Source organism: Pleurodeles waltl, chromosome 4_2 (genome assembly GCF_031143425.1).
Source record: "Pleurodeles waltl isolate 20211129_DDA chromosome 4_2, aPleWal1.hap1.20221129, whole genome shotgun sequence".
Taxonomy (NCBI): domain Eukaryota; kingdom Metazoa; phylum Chordata; class Amphibia; order Caudata; family Salamandridae; genus Pleurodeles; species Pleurodeles waltl.
Window position 1 is genome coordinate 345,206,103 of NC_090443.1, and position 20,539 is coordinate 345,226,641.

Consider the following 20,539-nt stretch of genomic DNA (forward strand, 5'->3'; position numbering starts at 1 on the left):
CCGTCATAGAAATTTTGAACACGTGTGGTATTTGAATAATCTCTGTAGGCCCGTATATTTCAAAGGAAACTTTGTCCCATACAATCCCATCAGAAATCGGTATTGCTGTAACATTTACAGGGGACAAATCTCTTCGGACCTTATGTGAAGAATGATATGGAGTTAAAACTTCATGTACAGGTTCAACAGAGGAGCGATCAGGAATATAGTGACCATTTATGAGCAAGAAGAAAACAGTCACAAAACCAATCCATAAAAACAATGCTGAAAATGTCAAAGAGAACCATAAATAGTTCCATGGGCATTTCAAATAGTTCCTTTTAAGCCATTGATACAGCTTACTTCTTGTGGAAACATTGTCAATCACACCAGTGGATGCATCTGAAGAAAAGTCATCAATGTAAATGAAATAGCCAGAGGCAGTCTCTGCAAATACGGGAGCCGGTGCATTATCTGTACTTTGGTCCACTTCACGTGGAGGCTCTTGGTAGACGGTGTCAACAGTCTGTGAGGTGTTTGAGTAAAAAACAGCCAAATCTTGGACAGGAGTGATCACTGGAGTGGCGACTGGAACTAGCAAGAGTTCATTTTCCACCCTCTCCATGGTTGAAGAGGTATCTGGAACAGCATTGGACATTGTTGCATAGTCCGTAGTGGTGTTGTTCATTCTACTATGTAGATGTATGTCCTGTTGGGTAGTGAGAGGGGGTCGGAACCACCCAAGGGACCTCTTGGTCTACTGTGAAGGATCGGCCACATGGTGTAGCTTGGTGTCATCAATGGAAATGAATCTGTTCGTTCGAGAGCCAGACAGCGGTGGTAAGATGACAGTCCTGGTACCTTGAATTCCCAAGACCGGTACAGGTACTCTGTATGATGGACCGAATTCCTTCTTCACAGAGATCTTCTCATGAACCAGATCCCCAATTTTAGGAATCCAGCCAGTCGAAGTTCTCGCTAAATCCCTTATTCCTAAGGTGGCAGCACTGGTGGATGATTTATCATCACAAAATTGTTGAAGCTCCTGTAAGACAGTGAGACGTTCATTTATGTCAAATGGTGTTTCTGCTGCCACCAAACCAGAGGCATCAAGAGCTGGGACATACATAGGTATCCCAAAGAGAACCTCATATGGAGTGCGTCCCCCCAATGACAATCTTGGCAGATTATTCAGTGCTCTCTGGACCCCATATAGGTGATGTAACCAACTGCGGCCTGAACCTAGTACTCGAGCTGTTAAGGACTGTTTTAGATCACGATTATGCCTCTCCACGACCGAATGTCCCTCGGGATGGTATGGTGAGGAGTAATGGAGTTCAACACCCATCGTCCCCATGGTGTCCCTGAATGCCTTAGAGGCAAATGCAGGGCCCTGGTCCGAATGGAATGCTGCAACCGCATATGTACCGACAAAGATCAGCAAGTCTTTTATAACAGTTTGAGCGGCAGCCGACCGCTGCGGCCATACCCACAGGAATCTAGAACAAGATCCTACAGCGACTAAGATGTATTTGTATGCACCATCAGGTTGGAGTGGACCGCAATGGTCCAGGTACACACATTGTAGTGGCCTACAGGACACTAAGAGGGATGTCTGTGGTGGGCGTTTGATATTGGAGCCCTTTATTTGCTGGCAAATGTCACAACAAAGGACGTACTTCTTTTTCTGTCTGCATAGACCAGGCCACCAGAAGCGTTTCTGTAAGAGTGTTATTGTGGCCGATATTCCAGCATGTGCAGAAGCGACACCCTCATGCGCTGCTTTTACTAGATCTCATCTCTGGTCTTCATTGGGGATCACTCGATCTCCAACCCCAGGAATTGTTGCATAGGCAACATTCTGTCCACTGATATGGTAAGTATAGTTTGTAGGGTATCCCTTTGGAAGGGGCTTGCCTGCAGCCAAAGCTTTCACGGTAGTCAATATTTCATTATCCAATCTCGTTTGTGAACGAGTCACTGCAGCCACAGAAGCCGTAGCTACTGCTGCTTTGGCTGCCTCATCAGCCAATATGTTGCCGGCAACGTGTACTCCTACACTTTGGTGGCCCAATGTATGTACTACATGGACACACAGTAGCTTATCCTTAAGATCAGCCACCCTCCTCCATAATGTCTTGAGTTTAATGGTGTTCCGTTTCGTATCTCTAAACCCGTTCAACTTCCAATGATTAAGATAATCATTGTATGACTTAACGCAGTAGTAGAGTCGCAGACTATTAAAGTCAGGCTTCCTGGCTCAGTATGTTCGAGTGCTAGTATAAGAGCTTTAAGTTCAGCCAACTGGGCTGTGCAGTCCCCTAAGGTCTGCGTGTAGGTATTGTGAGGGTGGAAGATTCCGTCTTCCATCACTCCGCTCACTGCTGCGCAAGCTGCTGAGTATTGATGTTTAGTACCTACAGCCGGTTGTGCTGAACCATCAGTATATATTACAGTATTGTATCTGTCTAATGGCAAGATATTTAGAGGAGAGGGGTACTCTTGTTCGTACTGGAGAAACGTTTGTGTCTGAAGTTTTGGATAAAAAATGTAATCGACATCAGTGGCGGTCAGAAAAGTTGCCCATTGTATCCAAAGTGGATGTAATGCTTTTGCGTTGGGAACGCTTGCTTTGGTGACAGCCTCTAAGGCCGGCACCGGGGAGACAACAATAATACGTTTTCCCAGGGCAAGTGGCCTCTCTTTCATGACGGCCATCTGACCTGCCGTCAGAATCTTTTCTGTAGGTGCAAAAAGCTGTTCTGCATTAGAGTATAAATGGGATTTATAAGCGATGGGTACTGTGTCAACTTCGTTGAAGGTGACATAAGTAAATCCAATGGCCCCAGCAATTATTCTGATGACCAAATTTGTTTTATTGTCACGTGTGTGCAAGTGTTTGGCTTCTAGCATGTCCTGTTGCAGTTCCCTAAGGATATGTGTATGTTCAATTGTCCAGTGTATGCTAGAAAATTTAGGCTGAATCAAGTCATGAAGTGGCTTGATACGTTGTGCATAATCTGGAACGTATGTTCTTCCAAAGTTAAAGAAACCTAGTAGTGGCTGTAGTTTCTTGAGTGTGTTAGGAGGGTGCAGCTGTGGACATTTCTCCAGAAAGTGCGGGGCCAGGGTCTTGCCCTCATTCGATAGCTTGTATCCCAGGAACAATACACTGAGAAAGGCAATCTAACTTTTCTTAAAGTTAAATTTATAACCGAGGTCTGCAAATCCCAAAATGATCCGATCAACCCTTGCAAGATGAATGCCGAGGTAGTTGTCCGTGAGATATATGTCATCCACGTAGGATAATGCCTCTGGATAAATGTCATGTAATATTGATGTTACACGGGCTGAGAACAGCCCTGGGCTGTTCTTATAGCCTTGAGGCAAACAACAAAAGCGTTTCTGTGAGCCAAATTAGAATGCACTCAGGTCCCGACTTTCATGTGCTAAATTCTGTCAGAAAAAGCCATTAGATATGTCTAATGTTGTTTTATATTTTTCACGCACTATATTATTTATTAGTGCTGTGCTATGTGAGTTTTGTATAGCATTATGTGTGTGTATGACCATTTCAATGTCTATAATCAATGACTATTCTGTATGAATGGTCTGGCTTTGCAACGGGGAATAACGGGTTATTCATTGCAGATGTACAGGGCTCTAATACTCCCTGGTACTCAAGCTGGGTGAGGATGTCCCTCACCGGTGCTTTTGCTTCATGTTTAACAGGATATTGTGGCTGCGGTTGGGGTGTAGACCTAATAGGAATTACATGACAAGGAGGCTCCTTGTCCCAACCTACATGATTGCGGTATAACAGAGGTGCCTGTGCAAAAGCCCATTCAGTAGCATAGGTTTCTTTTTCTGTCTCCGGAACAAGATCGGAGAAAGAAGGCAAAATGACATCTTCCCCATGCAGGAGCTTACGGACGTGTTCAGGTGGCCAGTCTCTTTCGGCCAATAGGATTTCACTTGTAAGTTCATCCCAAAATATCACACTAATAGTGTGCTCCACATATCCCTCTATCTGAATCTTTAAATCATAAACCCTATTGGGTGGGAGAACGCGGCCGTCCGCAGTTTTAACTGCGATAAAATCGCTAGTTGCTGTCGCATCCAGATGATCTTTCAGACTCTGGCGACATATTGTGACCTCTGCTGCGCTGTCTAACAGAGTCACCGCCCACGTCTTGTTCCTCAACAGTGTTCTCAAGTGTACTGGCATTCTTAGCTGTCAGTGCTGCCACCTTTTTCTTTTTAAACTGTGGCTTTTGCTTAGGAGTCTTGTCTTTTTTTTAATGGTAGACTGCGGAAAGTCTTTCTTTTGTTTCACTTATTCAGGTCGTCGATCAGGATGGCCCCCTCTCTCGCTACGTCTATCCGGTGCGTCCTGAAAGGAACGAGAGGGATGTGAATCAGTATATCTGTCAGGAGTTTTTATACTCTCCCTATTTCTGAGATTGTATCTCCTTTCGGAGTTCTCCTGGTGTGGAGAATCAGCTCTCTTATTTCTTCTATCTTTTAAATCTTTTTGTTTGTCCCAGCGCTTCTTAGGGCCCTCTTGTGCCTGCTTTGTACCCTTCTTATGGGCGGTACTTTGTAACTCCAATTTCTTTGGCTTGGCTCCCAAACTATCCCACCCTATACTAGTATAGGTATCGGAAATAGTTTTTGGTAGCTGTCTCTCCTGTTCCAAGTGTGGAGTTTCTCGGAGACGCTGGTGTATTGCCAGTGCTACCGCTTCCCCTTTAATATTACTGAGTAATATTTGAGGAAACCGCGTCAAAATTACGCATTAATTTAATCCCGAAATCCAAGGCTGGAGAACCCCGTGCTCATTTTGTATTTGCTTTAACACCTCCGGTAAATTGGCAAGTGTCGGGGTACCATGTGTGGTAGTATATATGGCAGCGAAGTCTGTACCCCATTGGCTCAGTCTTCCACCGAGGGAACCATCCCAAAGGGCAAGCACATAGCGAGCAGTCTATGTTTTTCCTGTGGTCCCGTATGGGGAAACACAGCTTCCATCTGATTAGTTTTCTGGGAAATCCAGAACGGTATTTTTTCCCGTTCTGTGGGTACCTTGCCCATGATAGTATGCACTGTTTGTGGATTAATCCCAGTAGCCAATTGGTAACCACCAGGTGCTGGCGGTGCTGGACGCGCTGGTGTGGTGTTCAAATTTCGCATTACGAACTGAACTAATCATCTATGTAATGCCACTAATTCATTATCTAAATCTCGCAGATCTGCTATTGTCATGTTTGGTATGTCTGGGTAAGGTGTGTATGTGGCAAACATAGGCCACGTTGGTCCATCATTTCTTAAGGGACCTAGTCTACCTCTTTGTAGTTCATGTGGTAGGGCGCCTTCAAACCAGTTCTGATGCTCCTGGTATGTGAGCGATATTTCATGATACTGGTATGCTCGGTACCGTTGAGGTACGTTCCCAATTTCATATGTGTGAAATGTATGTGATCTTTGGTCCACCTCAGGAAAGGTGACCCAACAATAAAAAATTTCTGTTTGGTATGCTTCATTTGCCTCTATTATAAGAGTAACATCCCGCCCTCTTCTGTAAGGCCATGCATTAGTGAGTGTTGTGTTAGTGCTTGTCTAGCATTTTCAGGAATGACAATGGCGTTAGCCATATTTTGTTTAGAAAAACGGAACACCAAAATGGGGAGAAAAGTCCTTTTTTAAAAGTTCGAGCTCGAACAACCTACAGCCTAATTAGGTGTTACCTTTTCAGCTGAGGAGGATTTTCCCAAAGACCACGGACGTCTCCGTAAAATGGTACTTAGGGTACCTGTTGTCTGTGAGACAGTGATAGTCGAGGTATCCATAAATTAGTGCCTAAACAGCATTGTTGGTGGCGCCATGTCATAGTTTGGACTCTTGCTCTGGGCAAGACTGCTGGTTAAAGGATGACAGTGCTTTTGTTTGTAGGCGACTATGCCTATCCTACAACAAGTCGCAACTGTTGTCCCAACCTTACCAACTCACTAGCAGCACCTTACCAGTAACACAATAGTAAAAGGTGATTTGTGGCAGCCTTTACGCATGGACTAGAGAATAAGACATCTCAGGGAGTGTTGTGGTTAAACAGAGATTACCCCTTTCTCACAGATATATCATGTCTCATACAAACACAGGCAATGACAAAGATGCAATAAAGTTTCAATAGTTTTTATTTAACACAACCACAATTTGCGATATGTTGCATGGGCTGCAATGATTAGGGTAATGAATAATGCAAGAAACAGAATTGTGAAGATGAGAGTCATTATTACAAAGACCCCCACCATCTAGCAATGCATGAAAAAGACATATGAGATGTAATATGCCCTAACACCCTAATGTGATAGGCCTAACCTCCTACCTAAAGGAGAGCTGGGTTTGCTAAACCTAATCTGCCAATGCCATGTCCATGAGGGGAGCCCCCAACCCTCATTACCTTGGAATGAGGTCTCTATCTCAGACTCCGCAGGGACACAAAGACTGGGTCAGCGTCAAGACGACATGCAGCATCGATATCAGCGATGGTGGCGATGCCCTCTGGTCGGAATCCCTCTGATTATCTGTCTAAAGTGCGATGTATTTATACAGATCTACCAGGACCCCTGACGTAGGTGTGTTCCCAAACAATAGATAACAGACATGCTTGGGATGGCAATTATTATAAACAATCCCTCGTAAGTATAGAGAGGGAAAATCCCTAAGTGTGAACACCTACTGTTTGTTTGTCTTTGTTGCCTGATCTTGACGCCTTAGTGCGGTGGCACTGATAATGCAAAGCATAACAAGCGGCCTAACTATCAACAAGGCAGCCATCTTAGATGAATTAAATCATTAAAAGAGCTAATACAGAGCAAGCTAAGTAGGTTAAAAGTCACTAGGTGACGGGGGCACGATTCTGCAAGCCAAAGGCTAAGCTAACTCCTGTAATCCCATTAAAACAAACTAGGATTCACTACAGAGCGTGATTAGATGGGAGATTGAACCACGCTTCAGCAAGGATCAAGATGAAAAGATTATGGGTCAAGATCGAGTCTGATAACTCTAGGCAATGTTTGACTGCAGATCTGCAATTGTGAAGCAAGCAGTTCAGGGAGAAGCCGTTGTCTTTCTGACTTGGTTGATCAGGGAGGGTGCTTGGGATTTGCATCAAGTTAGGAGGGGATCAGTGTGCACTAGTGTGTATGAGTTTTAATGTGGTCAGAGATGATGGTGGAAATCTGGTAGCACCCTACGGAAAGATAGGAGGAGGGGATGGCAGCAAGATACAAGGAAGGGGTAGCGGAATTTGAAGCTGTGTAACTCTTTAGGAGATGGAGTTTTCAAGGGGAGGTTTTGTCCATTTGGATCTGGGTAGGCGGCTGGTCTCAGTATGCTGGAAACGTGTGGAGGGAGGGTCCGCAGGAGGTGATGGGAATAGAAGTGATGGGAAGAAAGAGTCACTAATCTGGAATAGAGCTGAAGTGAGGATGGCTGTTCCTCGAGAGAGGTGTGAGAACAAGAAAGGGGCTTGTTGAAAAGAGGCCAATTATGTTCAGTGATTGTGGGAGGATTAGGGTGAACTGTCAGGAATGGACTCTGAGGGGTTGAGGTTCAAGGGGGGGAGGTGCAAGTTGTTGGTGTATGGTGTTTGGATATGTTAGGGCAGATGGCGAAAAAGGAAGAGAGGCATATGGACCGTTACCATATTAGTTTTTGCTTTCCCTGCAGTCTTAAGTTGCCACTTTAAATTCTCAATAGATGAGGAAAGTACTAGAGGAGGTGGCTTAGAGGGAGATTTCTTAATGCACATTTTTCCATGTAGGATCCAAAGGTGGTGTAGGAAGAGGCATTGCCTTTCCAGAATTAGGAGACACTTTGTGGATAAAGACTATTTTTTTTGTCACTCTGGGAGCTTGAAGTATCATGAGGGTCTTACCTTCATTCCAGGTGTGTAGAGCTATTGTCGTGCCCAAGCAAGATTCTGGATCATTCACAGAACCTACAACAAATCACTTTGTTCCTTTGCTTCCAAATGATCAGACTCCTGAGGTAAGGCAGTCTGCATCAGAACGCTTAAACCAGCCACAGCTTCCTTGGCAGGTGGAGCACTTTGAAGGTGAGGATCAGTAGTATCTAAATATCTCATCAGATCCAGCCCAGGTTTTGCAGAGAATGGATGCTCTTTATCCCACTTAGCTGATACTTCGAGTCCAGCACCATAGGTACTTTCCAACATGCACTGCTAAGAGGCCCACCGCAAGCTGGCCCAATATGTAAAAAGAATATAGGATTATGGCTTCCTCCCATGACACAGTCAAATAGTAATAATGGTGGCTTGAACCGTGGACAAAATTTCTCATCAATTTAGTAATACTACAAAATGGTGAAAGCTTTTAATATGTGAGGGAATATGCCAAGGAGAGAATAGTAGCACATGGCTATAATAACAGTGTCTGTTGACCACTATCTTTTTGCCTATAAATTCTTTTTATACTAGAAAGCAGTTCATCTGTGATTGTCACTCTGACATTTTTTGTCCTCTCTTCACAGCTGTATTTTAGAGACTGATGACATGCACATGTTTATGCTCTGCCCCACTTTAGTTCTCAGTATTGGGCTGCTATATCAGATAGATTAATGATAATCTTACAATAATGCTTTGTGCTTCTCTCAGGGTAGTGAGTCTCATGAACAAAATATTTCATCTAAAATTTAAATTGCATGTAACTTTCATATAACCGGAAGCTTTAAATTCATAAGTTCTCTTCCCAGCTACGATTCTGGGTTGTTCCTTACGATAAAAGGTCAGGGAAATACAGGCTGTCATCGTGTGATCAAACCTGCATTTCAATAAGCATGTCTTGTTTGTAAGGGAAGTGGTTTGACAACTTTACATAGAATTGCACTATCAGGGTAATCCTCATTATTTAGTACTTCATCTGACATTGGACTTAAACCTATAAAAAAGTAATTTACAGACACAGTTTGCTTGCATTCTAATGAATGTGCAGTGCATCTGTCCTTTTTCAATTATTTTAAATCTTTGATCATCTCTCTTGACAGCAGTTACCTGTGGCTGGCCTCTTCAAAGCCTCACTAATGCACATGATGACCCTAGCCTGAAGTTTATCAAAATATATGAATTACCTATGATTACATATCTGTGTTTCCATATGTTATCTTCCTAGATTATCTGATAAAGTTATTTATTTCATTATCACACAGGGGATAGTGCAGCACTCTAATGTGCCCTGAAAGGACTGAGTGCTTGTACATTGACTATTGTGCTTTGTTTTAAATCTACAGGAGTGGTAATGGCAAGATATGGTCAGTCATGGAAGGATGTTAGGAGGTTCTCGCTCTCTACTCTGAGAGATTTGGGTCTAGGAAAGAAGTCTCTGGCAGAGAGAGTGACAGAAGAGGCTGGATTTCTCTGCTCTGCCTTCAAGTCCAAAGGTGGTAAGTTTCTATTTTTGAAGAATAACACATCGTCCAGCAAATCAATAGGTTGTATGGCTCCCTCTGGTAGAAGACTGTTGCAGGAATACCATTTGGGTCAAAAGAAAATGGAACTAGTAACTATGATTCAACTGATGGTAAACCTTTTATTACAGCTTGCGACTTCAGGTTCACCGATGACAAATGCAAGGACAAAAATCAAACTGGTCTTTCCTAGAGCAGAGTTTACTTTCTGAATTTTTGTTCCCTTGTTCCCCAGCTGATCATCCTCAAATAGGAGGATTTTGTGGGACAGGCCTCAAGAGCTTAGGCCTTTTCTTTTGTACCTGTGCTGCAGTTGCATCAAAATGAAAACCGACCTACTGAGAGTTCCTCTGCGCCTGTCGCTCGTCCTGCTTGTCCTACTGCCATTCAATATTGGAATGCACTGGAGAAGCTCTCAACCTCAGCAGTGCCACCCATACTGGAGTTTGTAGGGGGAAAGATAGTAATGCTGGTTGAAGAGCTACACTAATTTCTACTCTGCCTGTCACTATCGCAGGCTTCCGAAGGCCTTTCTGCTCAGGATCCATAGGATCTGCTGGGACGTGGAAGGTAAAACATGGATGAATTAAGCTCCTGTGATTTTAAGGTTGTGCTTGGGCATTTGATGAGGTGCTGTACAAGTGGCTATACCTGTGTATAGGCCTGTATGCCGGCATAGGTAGCTATATCTGGGTGTTAGAGGCCTACATGAGGTATAATAGGCAATTTTTGCACACAACTGTAGATCATTTGAGGGTGTATGTAAACTAATAAATATGCAGATGGACATATATGATGGTTGTGTCTTGACATATCAGTGTTTTGCCTACCTCTTTGAAACAGAGACTGGGTAATGAAGCTGTGCCTATGTGTGTGATGCTGAAATTTACTATTTGCCATACAGTGGTGTACTTGAGGATTTAAGGTATTGCCTGGTGTTATATGCTCATGTCTGGTACATGATGATTGCATTTAGCTGTATATGATTGCTGTGCTACCATATTAAGACTGCACCTCAAGAGCATTATGGGAGCATCTTACCGTATGTTTGTCAACTTAAGGATACATTATCTGCTTTATAAAACTGGTGGTCTTAATTTATCAACAGTATAAGTATAATAGCAGTTTTTACATTTAGTGATGTCACGTCCCATGATATTATTAGGCTCAAAGAGTAAAGAAATATGCACCCTGTAATGAGATTGGAAAAAAAGATAATGAAATTTAATTTCATGAGATGTCATCATAATTGGCTGGGGTGGTACAGGGCTAATGAGACCACTTCTCCTACCTCCAGCTGAATTCACATTCATGGATTATTGTATATCACATCATGGCTGCATGATTTGTTTTTTATTTGGGATGAGTCAAGGATTGAGCTTTCTGCGATCCATGCTCAAATGTGCTCTAGTAACAGACCAACCTTTGCTGTGCTTTCTTGGGGCTATGACAGCACAAACAATGGAGGGTAAACATGTTTCATTGCTTCAAACAACCTAGTTTTCTTCTTAGGGCCTCATTATACGTTTCTCAGTTTTAGGTGCAGTGATACTGTTGGGCTGGAATCTGTGATTCTGGCTGGTATTGCTGAACCTAAATATAATGATTACATGTTATTTCCACTGGTACTGGGATTAACACATGGATCCAAATCCACATCCACTTACCACCACATTGAAGCAGGTGGTAAATGGGAGAGGGGGATTTCATTAGATCCGTTGTGTAACTGGTGCTGGTGGCTAGGGGCCAGAGGGAGAGCAGAGCTGGTGAGGGTAGAGCAGGCTGGAACATCTGCAGTTGCCGCACTGTGCAGGAGTAGTATAGCCCAATCAGGATGAGTCTAGTCTGGTGTCCAGGCTAGGAAATACCACGTCTTGAGTTTGCTGATCTGGTACTTTTGGGGCCGGAGAAATGGTCCATAGCAGTATCCTCCCTGCCAAGATACTGCTCCGGACCACTCGCTGTGGCATAATTATGATTGGAGAAGGCATCATATGACACTATAGATGAATGGTGTTCCAAACTTCTAAGAGAGAACTTACAGAGCGTAGCATTCAAGTTCTGTAAAGAAAGGTTGATTTAATTGAGGCAGAACAGAGACGTGAATTCACAGACATACTTGGTATTTTAAAATGCAAACTAAGTAAGCTACTGAACAGCTAACTAATATGTCAATTTTTGTGCCTCATCCTCCGCTTAAACAATTCCTCCTCTACTTTTGTGTGGTATTTATTTGTTCTTTCACTCGCCTGTTCTATTTTTGAACTTCTACCTCTAGTTAATATGCCAGTCAGTTAGACAAATGCTGTTGTATTTGCTCGTTGTCTTTGTCTCTTAAGAAAATCTCCAATTAAATTGACATCACACTGACTTTAAAAGCCTAAGGGCCTGGTTTACAGTTTTGGCACACAGATGAACGGCAAACATGGTGGTAGAGGACTTTGTTTCTGCCACCCTGCCTTCAGTTTGCATGCTAAATGTAAAGATGTCTGCCAGGCCTGTGGGCATCTTCATACATTCTCTGGAACCTGTCTAGGTAGGAAAACTTGACTGACACCTCCATTAGACGTGAAGGCTGGCCGCCAGACTTTTCCAACGTTTTTTTATTTCTCACAAGCATGTTCTCAAACCAGTCTGTTTTTGAAAATAAAAACGAATGCGCCCACACCATGGGAATTTTCTCAGATGTTGTAAGGTAATTTTTCTTTTTTCACTGTCCCTCACCACCAAGATATACCACACTTTGACAGATGGATGTAAAAAAAACAGGCTGGATGGCTTACCTCTGATGGCTTGTATTTACGCAGATGGAGTAAGTTTTACTCTATCAGTATACACTGGTGGTCCGCCCAACCTCTAAACAAGGAAGGCGGACTGAGAGTTTGGCAGAGAGGGTAATCTATTGCTATTGTGATGGAGTATTCTCTTTGGCAAATTCTAAATCAACCCATAACGTTTCTTGCTGTTTGAATCTTTACCTCTCTGCTTTGTACTATCTTCTTGCCCCTTCTCTGCAAGCTTCAGTTGACATTTTTGCTGTGTGCACCCTTCATTCAATTGAATTGTGGGTCTGGACTGACATACCTCATGTTTTCCCCTCCCTCATTCCGAAAGGTACATAAAACACTGTGGTGGATGCCCCTACCCCAAGATCCCCTTTGGAAAATACAGTGATGTATTTACAAAAATAATTCTCAAGGTAAAATCTTTTTAATTTTGGCAGGCCAGACTTTGCAAGTCACTAAGGGCCAGATGTACGAAGCATTTTTCAAGTCACAAAGGGGCTGATTTGCAGAATGGGCCCATTTGCGACTTGAAAAATGCTTTTTGGGATGTACAAAGCCCAATGGGTTTTGCGATTCGGCATTAGGAAGGGGCGTGTCAAGGGCGTCCCTTCCTAATACTGAATCCAAATGGTATGTATGATTTTTTTGTGACCGCGAATGAGGTCGTAACACAATCGCAGTTGGCAGGGGACCCCTTCCCCTTTGTGAATGGCAGCACTGCCTGCTCTGAAAAAATGAAAAGAAAACTTTTAATTTTTGATTTTGAAATGCATCTCGTTTTCCTTTAAGGAAAACGGGCTGCATTTCAAAACAAAAAAAACTGCTTTATTTAAAAGCAGTCACAGACATGGTGGTCTGCTGTCTCCAGCAGGCCACCATCCATGTGAGGGAGGCCATTCCCAATGGGGTCTTAAATTGCAACCAACCTCATGAATATTCTTGAGGTAGGTCATTTGCGACCCCATTGGGAATCGCACACAGTGTAAAGTACACTGTTGTTCATCCTGTATTGCGACTTTCAAATTGTGAGTCGGTAAGACTCGCAGTTTGCAAGTCGCAATACCGGATCTTTGTACATGCGGCCCAAAATGTATTGTCCTATTGCCATGAAAACCAATAAAACCACTCAATAGCAAACTGGAAGGAAACAGGCCATTAGGTGTGTGGTCCACACAAGTAATGGGTCCATATTTGCCCTGCACTGGGAACCAAATCCCCTATTGTAGCATTGGACTCTCTCAGGGAAGCGGAGAAGAGCAGTCTAAGGCCAACTCAAGGGAGATTTGGTGAACAAGTAATCATCATTTGCTGGAACGCAATAGTAACACTCAATTAATGATTGTCCAGCCTGTACTTTTCTAATGAAAAAGGAAAAGCGCATTTATTACACACACACTACTCAGTACTATGCAGTAATTTACAAATATACATAAAGTTGATGAAAATACCTTGTGATGACATTGTCTGATCACCTCTGACCTGCGAAAGGGGTCAGGTCCAACCAACAGCCACATCAGGGAAGTACATTGACTTGGTCAAAGGTTCAAGATAAAAAACATGTCAAAATATCAGCATTTTAAGAAAACATGCAATAATCAAAAATAACAATGTGTAAAAGCATATACCTTTTGATCAGTAATCACTGTGAACATTACTCTTTCAGTAAAGCATTATTAAAATGATCACCATGTCTGTGTGCTTTTTATCACTTTTAACCAGTGAAAATGCAATCATAAAAACAGCCCCTAGAAGACATCACATTTAGTTCACAAAGCATGTAACCATAAACGTTGCCACTAGAAAGCTCTTGTACAGAATGTATATTTAGACACCTTCAGGCAACTTAGCCCTTAGAAAGTGCAGCACTCCTTCCTATAGAGCACATGCACCAGCCATAGGAATACTTAAAAACTTAAAAGAAATCCTGGGTGGGACAACCTTTCATGGACCCTTCAAACTTAGGGACAACACTTAGGGGAAAACTTCTTTAGGGGAACCGAGGTGCTTATGCATCTCCCCTCGATTCCTTTTTATGTAATTGGTGGTGACCCCTTCGTCCTAAGGCCCCCACAACAGCAGAAATGTTTATTGCAGGTCAGGTCCTGCAGGGCATTATGTGGTGCTACGCCAGAGCAGTGAATATTTAATGAGAGGCCCTCCTGCTGAAGCAGTGAGAGGCGCTGCCTTTCTTTTCTTTTTGTTCTTGTCGCCACACACCTTGCACCGCACAGCTTTTTCTTTTCTTTTTCATGGAGGGTGTTGGGGGTGCCTGGTCCACCTGGGCACCCCAAAGGCAGCACTTCATTGGGGAACCCCTGGGGACCACCAAAATGTTGCTTATAATCAAGTTAAACACCAATAAACATTTTTGACCTTCTGGCCAAATGGGCACCAATAAATACGTCTGGATTCACCACCTTGACTTGGAGTACTAATTCTACACCACAAATCATAACAAGTTGCAAGCTGGGAATCTTACACTTGGATAGAATGTGGGTTTTCAACATTCCATTACCTTATGATATTGATTTGGGGCAAATTGGTCCACACTCCATCTGACAACCCACAACATGGATCAAACTTGGGCATTCTTAAGGAAGAGAGAGGTGGGCCACATAAACTTCGTCCTTTGAACTACTTTTGTCTCTCTGCCGCTAAGCCCGCAAGGCGGAAACTTATCCATACAAATCAAAAAATATGGCGGATTATCAAAACAGACACAAACAAAGAAATACCAGACTCAACCAAGTATTTAACACACCTGGAGCTGGCATGAATCGGTCTAAAACCCCAAACCCGTCCTCTGCCAAAAATACTTTTCAAGCTCTGGAACGAGCTGTTAAAAAATAAACATCGAAATGGTGGGAGGCAGCCTCACTCAAAAAATATGTAGAACATGACCTTATACCAAGAGGCTTCAGGATTCTGATCTTCCCACCCATTGAAACCACTTCCCAAGAGAGGCTCAAACAATGGGAAGCTGACTTACAGACAGCTTCAAACAACATGTTACAACAACTAATAGAAATAGCATAAGAGGAATTTGAAAAATAGTGGAAACAAGTGGACATGCTTAACAAACAAATCGAAGAAGCCAACTGGGGTGATATTTCGAAAAGAAACTATGACATTCTTAACAAAATCATTGATGAATATGAAGAAGACATAATCCAAAGGAAAAACAGGAATTCAGACGAGACCTTACTGATTACCAACTTGGCAGAGTATATACCTTTGGTAAAAAATATGACAACATGAGGACATCAAACTCGATCACGGCGTTACCTAGCTGTTCTGAAAAACTGCCATCATCAGAGATAGAATCACCGGAGGAAACAGAAACACGTCAGACACCTACACCAGGAGTACATTTTTATGAAGAAATAAGAAGACATCCTCTGGGCACAGCACAAGACAATCTCACAAGACCACCAAGTTCTACAATCCCAGAACCAAGTACATCGGGAATACAGACAAGGGCTCGCAGCAAGGAAGCCAGGAAAAAAAACAAAATACAGAACTGATTGTTAATCTGTCTGACAAAATTCTCTCCAGATCTCAAACTGAGATTTTCACAAAGGGCCTCTCATTTTGTCCTACCTCAAGCTGGGACCTAGTGCAAACCAAAATTGACCTGTCTAAATTCACTAGGAAACTAACACTTAAATCTCTTTTTTCCATGCAAGAACATGGCAAAACCTTACCTCTCCAACAACACACTATGAGTGATCTCAGAGTCCAAGACCTAGAAACAATACAACTACTCTGTAACCTTTCCAGTACCAAGGAGCATGAACAATCACCTACAGAGATAGCATTGGAACTAAATATTGACATATCATTCTCTAAGCAATCCAGACTACCAATTAAATCGAGCTTCACACCCGTACTACCATCAGGCAACTCGATTGATCTGTTTCTCACAGCTATGATGGAGGACCTTGATCAGGAATACAAAAAATATGTTAAAAAACAGAAATATCTTCCTCTGTATAATAATTTCAAACAAAGGCAGGCAATCCGAGCACTACAAGAAGATAATGCAATCTTGATCAAAGGAAGCAGATAAAGGGGGTAATATAGCCATTCTCAACAAAAAAGATTATCTTCAGGAAGCTTACAGACAAATTAATTATACCACATGTTATAAAAAGCTTTTGCAAAACCCAACACAGGAGGTTCAAGCTAAATTAAGGGAATTACTGGATCACTGGTGATCAAGAGAAATCCCTACTCCAGAAGAGAGAAATGTTCTTTTCATCGAACATCCGACTACACCCACCCTATACCTCCTTCCCAAAATACATAAGGGGGGCTGTCCACCTAAGGGGAGACTTATGATCTCAGGTATCAATTCCATTTGCTCCAACTTGGGCATCTTCATTGACTTTGAATTACAACCTTTTATGAAGAACCTACCCTCCTTCATTAAGGATACTAAGGACATACTTCAGAAACTCCAAAACATTGACTGGCAACCTGACTACATACTCGCAACCATAGATGTGGTCAGCCTTTACACCTCAATCAAACATCAAGATGTCATTGAGGCAGTTCAAAGATGCCTATCCACACGATCAGTACATCTTCTTGAAAGAATTGAAATGATCATGACGATGCTGTCATTCTGTCTGACAAAAAATGTCTTACTTTTCAAAGGAGAATACTATCTCCAGCAACAAGGTACTGCAATGGGAGCTCGCTTTGCTCCACCGTACGCCTGCATCCGGATGGGTGCAGTTGAAAGACATTGGCTCTGGAATGAAGATTCTGAGTATCTTTCACAGCATATTATCTTCTGGGGTCAATACGTTGGTGACATTCTCCTTATCTGGCAAGGCCAGGAGTCCTTTCTTCAACAATTTCTACATTCCCTCACACCCAACAAGTGGGATATTGAAGGGACCTACCAGATCTCGAGGAAAACACTTGAATACTTGGACCTCACACTCTATATTGATCAAAACCGGTTACATACCTGCTTTCACAGAAAGACAACAACGGCCAATTCCATTCTACATGCAACTAGTTGCCCCCCACAAAGCACAATACGAAATATACCAGCAGGCGAATACAGACGGGCCAGACTTAACTGTAGCAATATGGAAGACTATGAGACAATGTCCTTAGAAATCTCAGAGGGTTTTTCCAGAAGAGGGACCAACACCTCTAGATTGAATCATACCAAAGAGCACTTTGTCAAAATAGACCGCAACGAAATCTTGAACAAGGGCAAAACGACTAATAAGCCGACACCTATCCACTTCATTACTCAATTCAAAATTGTCAGCAACGTACCCACAAATTGCTCCACAAACATTGGTAGTTGCTTAACACAAACCCCTCAATCGCACAGAACATCCTACCAGTTCCACAGATGGGCTTCAAAAGAGCACCTAGTCTCAGAGATAAAATATGCTCCTCATTTAACCAAGAAAAGAAAACTGTCAAACATTTCTTGAAACAAACCACAGGCTTCTACACTTGCACAAACTGCTCTATTTGCAAATTAGGTCTGACAAAATCAAAAAGTATTACATTTAATGACCAACACTTTACAATACGCAACTTCATCAACTGTGAGAGCACCAACACAATCTAACTTATCATCTGTCCTTGCTTACAGAGGAAGTACAACCAGAGCACTGAAAGTAAGAATACAGGAACACCATCGAAATATACAAAAGGATGATTCAAGACTCCCATTGGTTGAACACTTTGTAAAATGTCACCCCTATACACGAACTTTCAAATTATGTGCTCTAAAAAAACTAAAACAACACCCTTGGAGTGGTGACCTCAAACTAAATTTATGACAATCTGTAAGTACCTTCACCATCCGCTTTGACATAGTTCGCCATGGCCTTAACAAAGATGCAGAATGGCATTACTGGCTCCATTAATGGACTGAAAGATACTGACATGTCAATATTGGCTCTTTTTATGTACATTTGGTATCATTTTTGTCTGTTTATTTTTAGAGGCTAAAATTACTTTCTAAATATTATTTGCATGCAGGATGTCAGATGTATCATTCTGACTCACAGGAATTTGTTGATATCCACAATATCTGATTTGAGACAATACACAAGTAAATTTCACCATCACTTGATTTAAGACACATCTCTTCCGTAATTATAACTTCATACTCCACTAGATACACTCACAACACAGTGCTTGAACCCTTCATCTACATCTTGAGTTCAAACAACACCTAGATCTATCATACATGGGCTTCATCATCCAAGCATATGCATACTCACATAATTAATATGAAAAAATTGGAGCATATCAAAACAGGGGCCCACTAATTACGGACACATACTACACTAACGCCCATATTTATACTTTTTTAGCACCGCATTTTCTATGCTTTTTAACGCAAAAGCGGTGCAAACTTACAACATACAATTGTATTTTGTAAGTTTGCGCCGCTTATGCGTCAAAAAATTATGCAAATGCAGCGCTAAAAAAGTATAAATATGGGCCTACGTCTTCTTCTAACACTGGACGTTTAACTTGAATATGAGCAATATTTTGCCACCCACATATAGTGCAACTCAGCCCGATCTTCCATCTTCCTCTTTCTACGACCTCTCCAGTATGGCCGCCGTAAGGTCTCCACATTTCTGTTAGCCTGTCAGGGCCATGTAAATAGAAGTAGAATTTTTTTTCTCAATACAACATCAATATGGCACAGAAATAAAGCGTTGACCATAAAAATAGCAGTAGGACACTTGACCGTTAACGCAACCAATATGGCGTTGGACTAGAATGCCGTACAGCAACAAGGGATTTAGCCTGTTATATGACCTATCGAAACACAACATCCTCTGCACTCATAAGACCAGTAAGCGATCGGAAAACGGGCAAGCCATCTGCAAGCTTTCTCCTTTTCTATATAGAGACATAAGTATGTTTATCCGGTTAATCGTCACTTTTCTCACATGTCTTGATCAATTCCAACAGGAATCACCACCTAGGTCCCGACTGAACTCAGAATACCTATCATCCTAAATGATGCTCCATGCTAAATATGGCCTAATGAATTACTGTGTACGCTCTACGATGTATGAGCACGCTCTCCTGTGATGTCTTGATCCGTTTTGAATCTTTCTGCAGAATTTGAAACCTCTTAAATCAATATACAATGCTTTTAAGTTATTTGTACAATAGCCAAGTTTGCTAATTACGCTAGATAACAAGCTCCGTAATAATCTTTTCTCTCAGAAACAGACAAGTACAAGACTATGGGGGTTATTACAACATTGGCGGTATAAGGTGCTTACCGCCGTGCAGAAGACCGCCAATACACCGCCGCGGCAGCGGTAGACCGCCACAGCTATTATGACACACATCACGGAATCCGCCGAAATTCTGACACCCACACAATACCGCCACACCAAAGGTCAGCGATAAACATGCAGAAACAAATCCTCCACCTCCATGCCAACAGAAACACGCCCATGCCATTACGACCCACGAATCCACGCGGCGGTCTTTCAACCGCGGTATTCCATTTGCGGTACACACCGCCACATTGGACAATTACATATACACACACCTGATACACATACACACACCACTCCCACACACCCAACACAATATAAAACACACACCCACATCACCCACAAACCCCTATGACCGCAATTCACAAACGAAGGCCAGAAAGATAGCACAGAACAGACAACCCCATCACACAGAGGCACACAACACCATCACCCACGCAACATCCAAGCACAAAACACCACATACCACTACACTCACCACACTCATCAACACATACACCACCCCACACATCACACACACCACCCCATGTCACGCCAAAGACACCCCTGCTTCTCCGAGGAGGAGCTCAGGGTCATGGTGGAGGAAATCATCCGGGTAGAGCCACAGCTATTTGACTCACAGGTACAGCACACATCAATAGCCAGGAAGATGGAGCTATGGCAAAGAATAGTGGACAGGGTCAACGCTGTGTGACAGCACCCAAGAAATAGGGAGGACATCAGGAAGAGGTGGAACGACCTACGGGGGAAGGTGCGTTCAACGGTATCCAGGCACCACATCGCGGTCCAGCGGACTGGCGGCGGACCCCCACCTCCTCCCACTCAACTAACAACATGGAAGGAGCAAGTCTTGTCCATCTTGCATCCTGAGGGCCTCGGAGGAGTCTTTGGAGGAACGGACACTGGTAAGTCTAATCTTAAACCATCATAAACCCCACCCTACCTGCATGATATCACACACCCCCACCATCACACCCTCCCCTATCACCCCAAATCCTC

At 42.8% G+C, this 20,539-nt stretch overlaps 1 protein-coding gene across 2 annotated transcripts in view; it reads left to right on the forward strand.

Moving 5' to 3' along the window:
* Positions 1-20,539, forward strand: part of LOC138292689 (cytochrome P450 2D15-like) — a 334,715-nt gene that overhangs the window by 128,443 nt on the left and 185,733 nt on the right. The window contains exon 3 of one of the 2 annotated variants that reach the window (XM_069231409.1): positions 9,289-9,441. The exons of the other annotated variant lie outside the window; for it this stretch is intronic. Within the exon in view, the coding sequence (XP_069087510.1) occupies positions 9,289-9,441 (153 nt within the window). The remainder of the gene's footprint in view (positions 1-9,288; positions 9,442-20,539) is intronic. 2 annotated transcript variants of the gene reach the window in all.